The sequence below is a fragment of the Erythrolamprus reginae genome, chromosome 1 (genome assembly GCF_031021105.1).
Source record: "Erythrolamprus reginae isolate rEryReg1 chromosome 1, rEryReg1.hap1, whole genome shotgun sequence".
NCBI classification, from domain to species: Eukaryota; Metazoa; Chordata; class Lepidosauria; order Squamata; family Dipsadidae; genus Erythrolamprus; species Erythrolamprus reginae.
Window position 1 is genome coordinate 58,964,720 of NC_091950.1, and position 13,326 is coordinate 58,978,045.

General features: G+C 41.8%; 1 protein-coding gene across 1 annotated transcript; it reads right to left on the bottom strand.

The window, feature by feature from the left end:
* Positions 1-201: 201 nt before the first annotated feature.
* Positions 202-10,573, bottom strand: KCNK13 (potassium two pore domain channel subfamily K member 13). The gene is made up of 2 exons (XM_070733635.1): positions 9,529-10,573; positions 202-2,436 (listed from the first exon to the last, which is right to left on the bottom strand). The coding sequence occupies exons 1-2, from the start codon at positions 9,872-9,874 to the stop codon at positions 1,601-1,603; spliced, it is 1,182 nt and encodes a 393-aa protein (XP_070589736.1). The 5' UTR covers positions 9,875-10,573; the 3' UTR covers positions 202-1,600.
* Between the last annotated feature and the right edge of the window lie 2,753 nt (positions 10,574-13,326).

A 13,326-nucleotide genomic window follows, 5' to 3' on the forward strand; every position in this document is an offset into this window, starting at 1 on the left:
AGTAGATAGGCAATGGCTAAAATGATGACAAATAAGGAAACATGTTTTTCAGTGTGGTGGGATGCTTGTGTTAAGAGGGCTCATTATTCTCTTTTTAAAACTTTGTTCCTTAAATTAATTCAGTACTGAATTTACTTAGGATAGGAAACTCATTTAGGATACCTCAAATTGCAGAATGCATCAAAAATATGGGACCCATGATTTCCATGGAATTGAAATTTAGCAAAGTTTATAAAATATTTTATGACATAAACATTATGAGGTAATACAAAATGTCATAAAACATATTCTTAAAACAAAACATACATAAGATAAAGTGCCTAATTGCATACAGTTGCTGTTGGGTAGCGACATTTCCAAAGAGTTCATGAATAATAATAAAAAAATTAGACCAGACTTTGGAACTGAAGATTAGAAGATACATTTTGAAAACTAAGACGTATTATGATTCTAATGAGTTTCACCTAATTTTATTTCACTATTTCTAGTGGATGAACTTTGCCATTAGAAATATACACTGGGTCATTATAATATGAGCAAAACAAGGTTTTATGCACTAATATGCCATTCCATATCAATCTAATGATTAACTCTTGCAAACACATTACACTGCGCAGAATTCTGATGTGTGCAGAAATACAAATAATCCTGGAAGATGAAGATCTCCTGCGACAAATCTCTAAGCAGTGAATAATTTTTCACATATAAATTCAAAAGCAAATGTTTGCTTCTGAGCATTCATTAGAACTCATTCTATGATTTGTCTGATTCTTGACTTTATCTCTTAACTAGTGTGTTATTTTGTGGTGTACTTTCTGATGCACAGCATCTCTGGGTTAGGATTGGTGTGTGCGTTTATAGTTGGGTGTATATGTATATACTGTATATGTATGTATATGTGTAGAACTGTTTTCCTCTGTTATAAATTAAAAGAATAATAGCTCAGCCTTTTGAACATTTTTTTTTAGCTGAAATGAATTCCACAGTCAGTTGACCCCATGAGAAGTCTTTTGACTGATACAGAGAAAAGCGTGCTTTGTACATGCCACCAAATGTAAAAACGTTTGACATAGGGACTTCTAGTCTGCTATAGCTTTTTGATTGCCATCCTAGAACCCTGGGCTTGAGCAAAGAGTGTAGATTAGCAGTTAATCAAAAGGATGACAAACAGAGTAAGCAGTCAATGACAGCAGCTCTTTCGATGATATGGGATGGAGAACGTCCCATACTGGCTCAAGGAGACGTTTTCACACCAACACTTGTACTCTGTGCTGAAGTTGATAAGCTATGACAACGCAGCAGTTTTCAAGACTAAATTACTAATGAAGCAAATTTAGTCTACTGGGTGTTTTGTTTACTTTCTCATGCTTTTGACAAATACTGGCTGAAGCTTTTAGGTGTGGCTACATGAAATGATACCATTGAATTGTCTTCAGCAGGGGCTATTGAGCAAGAACAGATCATTATGTGCAAAATACAACACATAACTGCCAGTAACAAAACTAGGGCTTGCCTTTCTGAAAATCACCTTGTTCAGTTAGTTGTCTTTGTGATTTATCTTTATCTTCTCATACTTACTGACATATTCCAGTGTTAATGTTTACGTATCAGTACTTGTCTCTGCCAACATACTGTTCATAACTCCCAAAGCACCTACTCCACCTGCAAATCCATTTTCTACAGGTGGTGTGTAATAAGGAATTTTATCCAATTGTTTTTCCATGGCATCAAGTGATACTGAGGGTAAGAGGTCTTCCATGGACATTTCACCAGGTCTTTCTCTCCTAAGGACACCAGCTGACTCAACTGATATACTGCGCTGTTTCCAAACCGTTCCTGGCATCACATTTGACTGTGACTTCAAGGGTTTTCTTCGGCACGTATGACATGTGCGGCCAATATTCTTTAATGTCCAGTTTAAGAACTGCTTGATAGCAATGGAGATCACATTAATTAAGGAATACATAAAACATATCCCTATGAGTACAACAAGGCCATTGACAAACCGATAAAGGAGTTGATAAGTGTAGTTTGGATTCCAACCACTCACCATGTCACCAAAACCAATAGTACTGAAGGTCACAAAGCAATAATAAAGGGAATCAGAGTAACTCCATCCTTCTGTTGCCGAGAACATAACAGAGGCAACACAGGAAACAATGACTGATACCAAACCAGAGAGAACCAAGACATGATACACAGAGGGCTTCCAGTCAGCTAATTCGTCTATTTTAACAATCCCAGCCTGCTGGCCATCTCTAGCAAGTTTTCGTTTTAGCCTCCTCTCATGGTAAGTCTTTATAACATGTCCTACGAATGTGATCAGACGCTCTAGGAATAAGTTGAGGAACAAGGCGCTTGCTGCACAGCCAAAAGGGCCATACAATATCAGAAAAAGTTTGCCTGTTGTGGTACTTGGTACAGTTCTGCCAAATCCTGGAAGATAAAAATAGAAAAATGTTATGTAAACAAGATTTCTGAGCAATAAGATATTGCACATAAGAAGTCAGTATATTATTAGAGTTGCCTATCAGTGGTAATATTAGAATAGTTAAAATATGCATTTATGTATAATTTCATAGTGCTTCACAATATTATTCTGATTCCTTATTGTTCTGTCGGGCTCTCTGGTAGAATCCTCCCAAAAATTCACAGGTACAAATTTCAGACACACACACACGTTTGAAAATTCAAAACAATGTTCTTTATAATGAAAATTCACTTAAATCAAGCCCTCTTTTGGCATAGCAAAGAGCACTCGTCTCCAAACAAACTGGTAATTTGTACAAGTCCCTTATCAGTTCTGTGATACTTAGCTTGCAGCTGTGAGGTAATTCACAGTCCTTCTTCTTTCACAAAGTGACACACACTTTGCCCTGGTTTAGTTTCAAAGTGGGGAAAAATCAGCACACAAAAAGTCAAAGTCAGTAAAGCAGTCACGAAACACAAGGATCAGATAATCCTCCACAATGGCCAAACCCACAGGCTGCTATTTATAGCAGCCTCACTAATTACCACAGCACCACCCAACCACAGGTGGCCTCAGTTTCTTTGATAATAATCTCTCAGTTGTTGTTGCCTATGCATCATTCTCCTCATGCGTGGCTGTATCATTAACTCTTGTTCTGAATCCAAGGAGGAGCTAGATAATTGATCTCCTTCTGAGCTGTCTGCTGCCACACTCTCCTCCTCCCTGTCACTCATATCTTCTTGGTCAGAGGAGCCTTCATCAGCAGATTCCACCGGGGACAAAACAGGCCTGCAGCATGTGGATGTCTCCCCCACATCCACAGTCCTTGGGGCAGGAGCAGGGCCAGAGCTAACCACAACACTTATAAGCTTCTGATCACTATTAATATACCATTGTGTGCAAGCTTGAGAGATTGATGCCACTGTTATGGCTCAAATAAACTGAAGTATGATCCAGTAAGATTGGGTGTGCAAAGGTAATGATGGCATTCAGAACTGAAGACTGGGGAGAGGAAAATTAGAAAGAAATGTGTAGGAAACATCTATGGCATATACATCAGCTACACTGCCACGAAGTGAGATTTATAGCTGTCAAAGTCTAAGTGACAACTAATAGATTAGAGCAGTGTTTTCCAACCTTTTTTGAGCCGCGGCACATTATTCATATTTTCAAAATTCTGGGGAACACTGAGGGGGTGGGTGGGTGGGGGGGCTAAAGAAAAGTTTGGACAAAAAAAAAAATCTTCCTCCATTTCACTCTATTTCTCCCTCCCTCTTTCTCTCCCTTCCTTCCCTTCTTTCTCTCTCTCCATCCCTCTTTCTTTCTTTCTCTCTTTTTTGCTCTCTTTCTCTCTCTCTCCTTCCCTCCCTCTATGTCTTTCCTTCTCCCTCCTTCCCTCCTCTCTTTCTCTCTCTCTCTTGCTTTCTTTCTCTCTCATTCTCTCTCCCCTTTTTCTCTCTCTCTCTTTCTCTCTCGTTCACCACGCCGGCAACAGAGAGAAAAAGAAAGTGAGAGAGCCGGAGAGAGTGGAGGGAGAGAGCCGGCGGCTGTTGTCTTCGCCTCCGCCCGCCGGCTCTGCAGCTATGAAGAAGCAGCCATCAGCCCCCTCGCCCTCCCAGACGTCCCCAGCGCCCAGCCACGCGCCGCCTCCCGTTAGCCTGGCTGACTTTTCCCTGCTGCCGTTTTCTCTTCATGGCACAAAGCCACAGTCCCGGACTCCCGGATCGCTCGCTTCTCCAGCCAGCAAGCCGGCTGCCGGAAAAGCATCGCACTTTTTCAATGCGCGGCGCTTTCCTGGGCAGATGGTTTTACTGACCGGAGAAGCGAGCGATCCGGGAGTCCGGGACTGTGTGGCTTTGCGCCATGAAGAGAAAATGGCTCGGGCAGCAGGGAAACGTCGGCCGTTTTCTCTTCATGGCACAAAGCCACACAGTCCCGGACTCCCGGACTGCTTGCCCCAAGGCAGGAAGCGGCGGCGGTGGAGAGGGGGCAGATCGTGCCCCAAGACAGGAGGCGGCGGCGGCGGCGAAGGAGGAGAGGGGGCAGCTTACGGTGAACGGTGCTCGCAGCTGTCCCCCGGCTACTGCCAGATGCCGCTGTTTGCAGCGCTTTCCTGCTGGTCCCCAAAGAAGGAAGGTGGGAAAAAGGAGGTGCGAATAATGAAGCTCTCCCTTTTCCCGCCTTCCTTTTTTGGGGCCCAGCAGGAGAGCGCCGGAAACAGCTGCATCGTGCAGTAGCCGGGGGACAGCTGCGAGTGGGAGCTCCAGGTCCGAGGCACCGGCGGTCTGGCACCGGCAGCGCCCCGCCCAGCTGGAGCTTCCCTAGGCTTCGCGGCACACCTGGCCGTGTCTCGCGGCACACTAGTGTGCCGCGGCACACCAGTTGGGAAACGCTGGATTAGAGGTACTGTAATTTTGGACCACATTTTTGTCTTTTTAAAGCGTGAGCCATGTTAAAATCCTGAGAGAGCACTGGACTTACTTAAAGATTAATACATAGATTACAAATTAAACTGTGTTTTCAAGGACTATATGCCTCCTAAACTGATTAGTTTATTTTTGATCCCATTTTTCTACCATGAGCTCAAGATATGATATACAATATTGCCTCCTCTAATTTTATTTATTTATTAGATTTGTATGCCGCCCCTTTCCGTAGACTTGGGGCCAGTGTCCCCTCTAATTTTTTTGGGGGGTGGGCGGAAAAGTATAGTGTCTGAGCGGCAGTCCCTTCGGGACTGGACGGCACAGAAATAATAAATAAATAAATAAATAAATAAAATAAATGAACAAACAAACAAACAAACAAACAAATAAAAAACCCACCCTGTTTTTCCTCAGAGAATTTCAAAATAAAATACTGTACTGTGTGTCTATAACAGTGAGCTCATAATAGGGCAACTCTATCAATATCAAAATGCCACTTAAATAGTTGAGCTAGTTTCAAACTAGATTTTGATTTTCTTTCTCTCTTCCTTACTCCCATTCTTTTTCTTTCTCTTTTCCTTCCTCTCGTTTTTCTATCTGTTTCTCTCTCTTCCTCTCTCTCTCCTTCCCTCTCACTCTTTCCCTCTCACTCTTTCCCTCTCGGCTTCTGGGCAGGTTTGGAAAACTCTGAGTTGATGATGATTTTTAAGTGAGCGATTGCTCACTGCTCAGCTTAGAGGGAACTATGCTCGGGGCAGCTAACAACAATAATAAAACAGCATATAACAAATCTAATATTTAAAATAGCTAAAAAACCCTTATTAAAAACCAAACATACCCACAAACATACCATACATAAATTGTACAGGCCTGGGGGGAAGGAATATCTCAATTCCCCCATGCCTGACGACAGAGGTGGGTTTTAAGGAGCTTACGAAAGGCGAGGAGGATGGGGGCAATTCTGATCTCCGGGGGCAGCTGGTTCCAGAGGGTCGGGGCCACCACAGAGAAGGCTCTTCCCCTGGGTCCCACCAGAGGACATTGCCTAGTTGATGGGACCTGGAGAAGGCCAAATCTGTGGGACCTAACTGGCCACTGGGATTCGTGCGGCAGAAGGCGGTCCTGGAGGTATTCTGGTCCGATGCCATGAAGGGCTTTATAGGTCATAACCAATGTTCCCTCTAATTTTTTTTCGGTGTGGGCCGAAAAGTATAGTGTCTGAGTGGCAGTCCCTTTGGGACTGGGCGGCATGGAAAATAAATAAATAAATAAATAAACAATAAATAAATAAATAAATAAATAAAAGGGGGGGATTCTGGGTACCTCTCCTATCTCTCCCCCTTTTCTTTCTCATCGGCAGGTCGGCTCCCAATGCCTCCGATGTTTCATGGGGACAGGGTCCTCTAACGCCGGCACTTCTCCCCTCCTTGATTGTATAAAGATGAGCTGCTGCGTTTACTAAGAAGCCTCTATGCCACGATGTTCCCCCGTAGTCCGGCGGAGCAGCGGTCCTCTCCTCCTTCTCGCTGCTCCACCGGAACACAATAATAACTTCGTGTAATAGTTTGGGTTAAGAGAGAGGGCTGACTGGCCCAAAGTTACTCAGATAACTTCAAAAGCTGAGAATGGTCTGAAATGTTCTTACTCCTAATCTATTGCATTGCATTAATTCCACTGAAATGATTTTAAGTGATATATGTATCACTTTAAGTGGTATATATATATTACTCTGTAGAGGAGGGGTGGGCAATTAATTTTGCCATGGGGTCCCATGAGAAATTGGGATGATTTTAGAGGGCCGGACTAATATAATTAACTCAGTTTGTATATAGTATACAGTATATATATTGTATATATAAATTCATAATGAAGTCATAAAATCATATAGTACATATCATAAACCCCTTATTTATCCTATGTATCGTTCATTAATTTTACCCATGTAATTCTATATAGTTCTAAAATTCTAATCCAATTTTACGAATTAATACACCCTAATATTACACAACACCTAAATATATCTTTTACCATAATTCCATAGTCAATCCATATTTAATCATCCCTCCTGAAATATCTACCACTCTCTCATTTCTGGGTACCCCTCCCTCTTTCTCCCCCTTTTCTCTCTCATTTGTTTCTCATTTCTCCCTCTTCCTCTCTTTTCCCCTCATTCCTTTCCCCCTCACTTCCCCTCTCTTTTTCCATTCCTGTTTCCTCCTCCCCGTGTGTGTGTGTGTGTGTGTGTGTGTGTGTGTATACAGTTACAGCATCACCAAACTGACCCCATGAACTGATAGATACAGCTGAGTATTATCAGCATACTGATGATATGTCATCCCATTATCTAATAGCTTCTGGTATACATATTCTATAGAGGTGGAAAAATATCAAACTAGTATTTTTGGTCTGGACCTCTTACTCCTTTTTTTAAAAAGTCTATTGTTATTTTATTAAAAAAAAGTTAATATAAAACTCCAAAGTTTTTTTTTAAAGAAACAAAGAAAGAAAAACCACAAAGCAAACAAGACATTAAAAAGTGCATTAAAAAAACTATACAGATCGGCAACCCCCCTCCAGGCAAACCGGCCTGGTCTCGCACCGGCAGTGGCACAAAGTCAGCCAGGCTGCAATGCCTGCGCCGACACCAGCCGTGGGAGACAACGCAACGCAGGAGATTGAAGAAGAGGGGTAACATCTGGGAAGAGGAAAAACCTTTAAGCATAGGCGTGGTGAAGAAGTGCTAAGTGGTGTGCTGGTGAGTTTGGAGTGCTAAAATATTTTTAAAAGACTTTTTGGAGAATTTTTTGTGAACGGAAACAGAAAAGCCGGAAATGGGAACGTAGCGGCTGCTTGATAATGGCGGCATACAGCAGCAGCTTTGATTCACCAAATTGCCTAATATTTTCTCCTCTTTTTTGAAGAGCTTTAAAGGCTGTATAAAAATATGGAATTTGGATTCGATTTGATTTGGACTCTATTTGGATTATTTTTGTTTCTTTTCTTGTCAAAATTATTTCCCTTCACATTGAAGGAAGTGATGTAACAGTTTTGATTATGGTCCGCCATCTTTTGGTTTTGAGGAGTCATTGCATCGTGAGTTAAGATTTGTATTAGTATTTGTAAAAGAAGTTAACAGACGGTCAACAGATGATTTCTTATCGGTTGTATGTTTTGGAAACATGGACTTTCTTTGTAACCTATTTATTCCCATGAAGAGAGGATAACATCAACATTGCTATGGAACAGGATTATTATAAAATTGGGGGGAAGTTTTATGATTGGATAGAAAATTAAGAGATACATTATGTATGTATTAGTAATAGGTTAATTTTGGAAAAATTGAAACAAGAGAATTTGATTCAAGCTTTGCAAGCCAGATGGCAAAGATGAGAAATGGTGATAGCACTATATAATGATATAACACAAAATTTACTTATTGTTTAGATTTAAACATATAGAACTTTATTTTACGATGTAGGTGACATATTATGAATAGCTTTTTTTTTTTACTAAAGATACATATATATATAGAGAATTTTTAATTAGCTATATGATATGATTAAATTTAGATAAAAGAGATTTTATTATTCTTTACATTGTTATAACCTTTTGTAGTAAGACGGTGAGAGAAAATTTTTAACTTAGAATTTTAAGAATTGCTAATGTATAAACCCTCCGTGGAGCGAGTAATGAGAAAAGAAAAGTTTGTATATGATTGATTTTAAGTATTGTTGTTGTGTTTATAACTATATATTGTTTTATTTCATTGTGGAGAAAAAATAAAAAATCTTATACCAACATTGTTATGGAACAGAGGAGATTTGCAGAGACATTGAATAACAACTGGCTAATAGAATAAGCTTTCGTATACTGTACAGTACTGGATTCTTCCTAGCAGAGACACTTTTGTATCTATATCTGGAGTTACGGTGGGAGAAGAACTACGGAGTGGAAATATGAACGATGACAATAACAGCAGTCTTGGAATACAGGAACTCTGCAGAGACATACACACACACACACACACACACACACACAGTAAAATACATGATGAAGGTTATAGAGGAGATACTCATAGTAAAATATATCTATGAAAGAACAGAAAAGAATATATAGTAATAGAACATATCAATGAAAGAACAGAAGAAGAGATATAGGAATAGAAGAAAGATATAGGAGATATAGGAGAGCAATAGGACAGGGGACGGAAGGCACTCTAGTGCACTTGTACTCGCCCCTTACTGACCTCTTAGGAATTTGGATAGGTCAACCGTAGATAATCTAAGGGTAAAGTGTTTGGGGATGACACTATGGAGTCCGGTAATGAGTTCCACGCTTTGACAACTCGTTACTGAAGTCATATCTCTCTGGCACCCGTGCCCTAGATTCGCCATCACTGCCCTATGACTTGGAGAAGCACATTTTAGTCACAGGCTCTTCCACAAGCTACTTATACAAATATAGCAGCCATACAAGCTTTATCTTCCAGAACTATATTGATCAAGGAAAACACATTCAGCTTTTGTCCTTCTCTTGTGAATGGTACTTATTTTCTGAGCTGGAAAAGTACAAGAGCCAAACAATGTAAAGCAGAGAAAGCGTATAAGTGTTTGGACGGTCTCCCTCACTTACCTACAGTAGACACCACGGTGCATACAAAATAAAAGGCTCCCACTAAGTCCCACATTGGCCGCGTCTCGTTGGTCCGCACACCAACCACGTAGGCGGCCTCGTACTCAAACAGAAAATTCTTCAGCTCCGCCAAAGCCATGTTGTACTTGAGGGAGAAGTTTTCAATCTTGATCTGCCACTTCTGCAAAGCGTCCAACTCGGAGTACCGTTCTATATCGGAGAAGATGATAGCTCCGAAACACATATACAGCAGAGTCAAAACGAAGAGGAGCATGAGCTGGGCACTTTCTAAGGTGACGGTGCCGAAGCAGGGCGAGCAACAGCAGCAGAAACGGCCACAAGCCATCCCTGTCTACCTGCCGGGCGCCCCTCCCCCCCGGGGGTCCTTCCGCCCGGTTCCCAGCTTCTCTCAACGGCTCGTTCTCCTCGCGCCCCCTCCAGGAAGGCGGCAGCGGGGTCCGTGACGGCGGGGACGGTTTCGAGGCTCCCGAAGAGGGCAGGTCCAAAGCCCAGGCACCCTTCCGAGTATTTCGCGCGCTTCAGAGGGGGGCAAAGCGCGGACCACAGATGCCGCACCCCCTTACGGCCAAGTCCCACAGAAGATAGGCAGCCAGTCCCCTAAGAGCCGCTTCCTTGGCTGGGTCTCCGAGCCGCCCATCTGTTGACGAAACTGGGGCTCTTCGAGGTTCTCCTCCTCGGAAGCTCCCACCGGGCAGGCTGGGTTTGAATCAAGTCCTTCAGTCAGATCTCACAATTGCCGGACGCCGGGTCAGGCCCTCAAGCCTTCCCAAACTCCCGGTCGTTAAAACCCATCTAAATAAAGCGCGCCCTTTCCCACGTGCGGTGCGATTCCTTTCGGTCAGGAAATCAAGGGGCCTTTCCCCCCACCCCACCCCGAGCTCTTCGGACAACCGCACGGGAAAACCAAAGACTGGGCCAGGCATTAAAACACTCCCGATTTCTTCTCCCCAAACCTGTTGAAGGCGAAAAGAGTGAGAGCGCGGGTATCCTGCGCGGTGCGCGCCTTTGCGCCTCCGCCACTTACAAGCGACTTCAAAAGTAACGCGTTGGGAGGGGCTTTGAGGCGAGCCTAGCCTAGGCGCTTGGTAGGAGAAGAGCTTCGCAAGTGCGGATTCGAATTTACTGGAATGTTGCGGTTGATGGGGCTGCGGTTCCGGGGAAACTGGGCGAGAGAACCTGGAAGCGGGACTGCCCTGAAGCGCTTAGGGCTACAAGCTAAAATGTACAAGGCTAAATGTAATTCATAAAAATAATCTACCACAATTTATTTATTTGTTTGTTTGTTTGTTTTGTCAAGTACGTATTGGTGGTATACAGAGATATAATAATATTTATATACATGATACTAGTGAAAGAGAAACATTAGGACGGGAGAGAAGGCACTCTGGTGGACTTATGCACGCCTCTTACTGACCTCAGGAATCAGGAGAGGTCAACAGTGGATAATCGAAGGGTAAAGTTTTGGGGGTTAGGTGATGATACTACAGTTTGGTAGCGAGTTCCATGCATCAACTACTCGGTTACTAAAGTCGTATTTCCTGCAGTCGAGTTTAAGAGGTTTACTTTAAGTTTGTATCTGTTTGCTCTTGTGTTGTGGTTGAAGCTGAACTAGTGGTTGACAGGAAGAACGTTGTAGCAGATGATTTTATGGGCTATGCTTAGGTCCTGTTTAAAACGAAGTACAGTACTGTAGTTCTAAGCTTTCTATTTATTTATTTTATTTATTTTATTTGTCATACAAATATAGTATTGTATTGTAGTATGTTTAACATAATATAAGTATAAAGTAGAGATAGAAAAGATAAAAATACATTAGGACAGGAACGGTAGGCACAAAGGTGTACTGATGCACGCCCCTTCTAAACCTAGGATTGTAAGTCTAGTTGTGTAGGGTATTCTGTTCCAAGTGGAGGAGTGGAGGGGTTTTCTAGTAGCGTATCTGGACATCTAGAGTGTATGTCCAAAATGTGGTGCGGGTTCCAGACGGATGAGCTGTATTCAAGGATTGATCTGGCAAAAGCTTTGTATGCTCTGGCTAGTAGTGTAAAAGCAGAAACTACGTAGGATTAGGTTAACAACTCTTGAAGCCTTTTGGGGGATGTTGTCTTAACTGTCAATGGTTTATTCAGCTTCAACTGCAGCAATACACGAGCACACAATTGGTTCAAACTTAATGTAAACCGCTCCATTCTCGACTGCAGAAAATACGACTTCAACAAGAGTGATCAATATCTGGAATTTATTATGTGACTCTGTGGCTTCCTCCCCAAACCCCCAAAACTTTAACCTTAGGACTGTCTATTATCCACCTCACACCATTCCTAAGATGTCAGTAAGGGATGTACATAAGTGCCTACGTCCCTGTCCTACTGTCCTATTGCCTAATTTACTTGCCCCTATTTTGCTAATGTTTATGTTTATACCAATACTGTACTTACTATCATGTTTGACAAAATTAATAAATAAAAATAAATAAGCAGATGAAATGAATTCCCAAGGTCCAGTTTACACCATGCTGTCGGTAATAGGTACAGTAATTGTTATTGTTCAGAAATGAACAGTCGTATTTTGTGAAGAGTACACGTAGTCCTCGAGTTATTTATTTGATTTTTTAATGCCACCCTTATCTTTAGACTCAGGACGGCTTACAGCATGTTAGCAATAGCACTTTTTAAATAGAGCCAGCACATTGCCCCCCACAATCCTTGTCCTCATTTTATCCACCTTGCAAGGATGGAAGGCTGAGTCAACTTGGAGCTGGTGATGAGATTTGAACCGTTGACCTACAGATCTAGTCAGCTTTAGTGTCTTGCGGTACTGCACAGCTTTAGTGTCTTGTACCTGCTGCGCCACTTCAGCTGTGTGTTATTACCACAACGGAGCCCAAAATTTATGTTGCTAAGTGAAATATTTGTTAGGTATGTCTGGTCCATTGTACCAATTTACTTTCCAGAGTTGTTCAGTGAATCATTGCATTTGTTGTTAATAACGTGGTTGTTAAGTGAATCTGGATTTCCCATTGATTTTGCTTGTCAGGTCACAAAAGCAGATCACACCTGACCCTAGGACACTGCAGCCCTCATAAATATGAATTAGTTGCCAAGTATCTAAATTTTGATCACGTGACCATGGAGATGTTGCAATGATCGTAAGTGTGAAGAATGGTTCTCTCTCGTTTCAGTGCCGTGTTAAGTGAATAGTCCCTAAATGAACTGTTGTAAGTTGAGGACTATCTCTTCAGAGGTGCTCGGCATGCTTTATCTTAACTCTTTATCTTTGCAAGGAATCAAAGTCAAAAGAAGGTGCTATTTTTCCCCAAAAAAATCCTGTTAGCAAGAATAGAACAGAATTTTTTATTGGCAAAGTGTGATTGGACACACAAGGAATTTGTCTTTAGTGTATATTCTCTCAGTGTACATAAAATATACATTTGTCAAGAATCATGAGGCACAACACTTAATGATTGTCATAGAGGGTCAAATAAGCAATGAGGAAACAATATTAATAAAAATCTTAAGGATACAAGCAATAAGTTACAGTCATAAGTGGGAGGAAATGGGTGATAGGAATGATGAGAAAAAAAGAATAGTAATAGTAGTGCAGATTTAGTAAATAGTTTGACAGTGTTGAGGGAATTATTTGTTTAGCAGTGATGGCATTGGGAAACAAACTGTTCTTGTGTCTAGTTGTCTTCGTGTGCAGTACTCTGTAGTGACATTTTGAGGGCAAGAGTTGAAGCAGTTTATATTCAGGATGTGAGGGGTCAGTAAATATTTT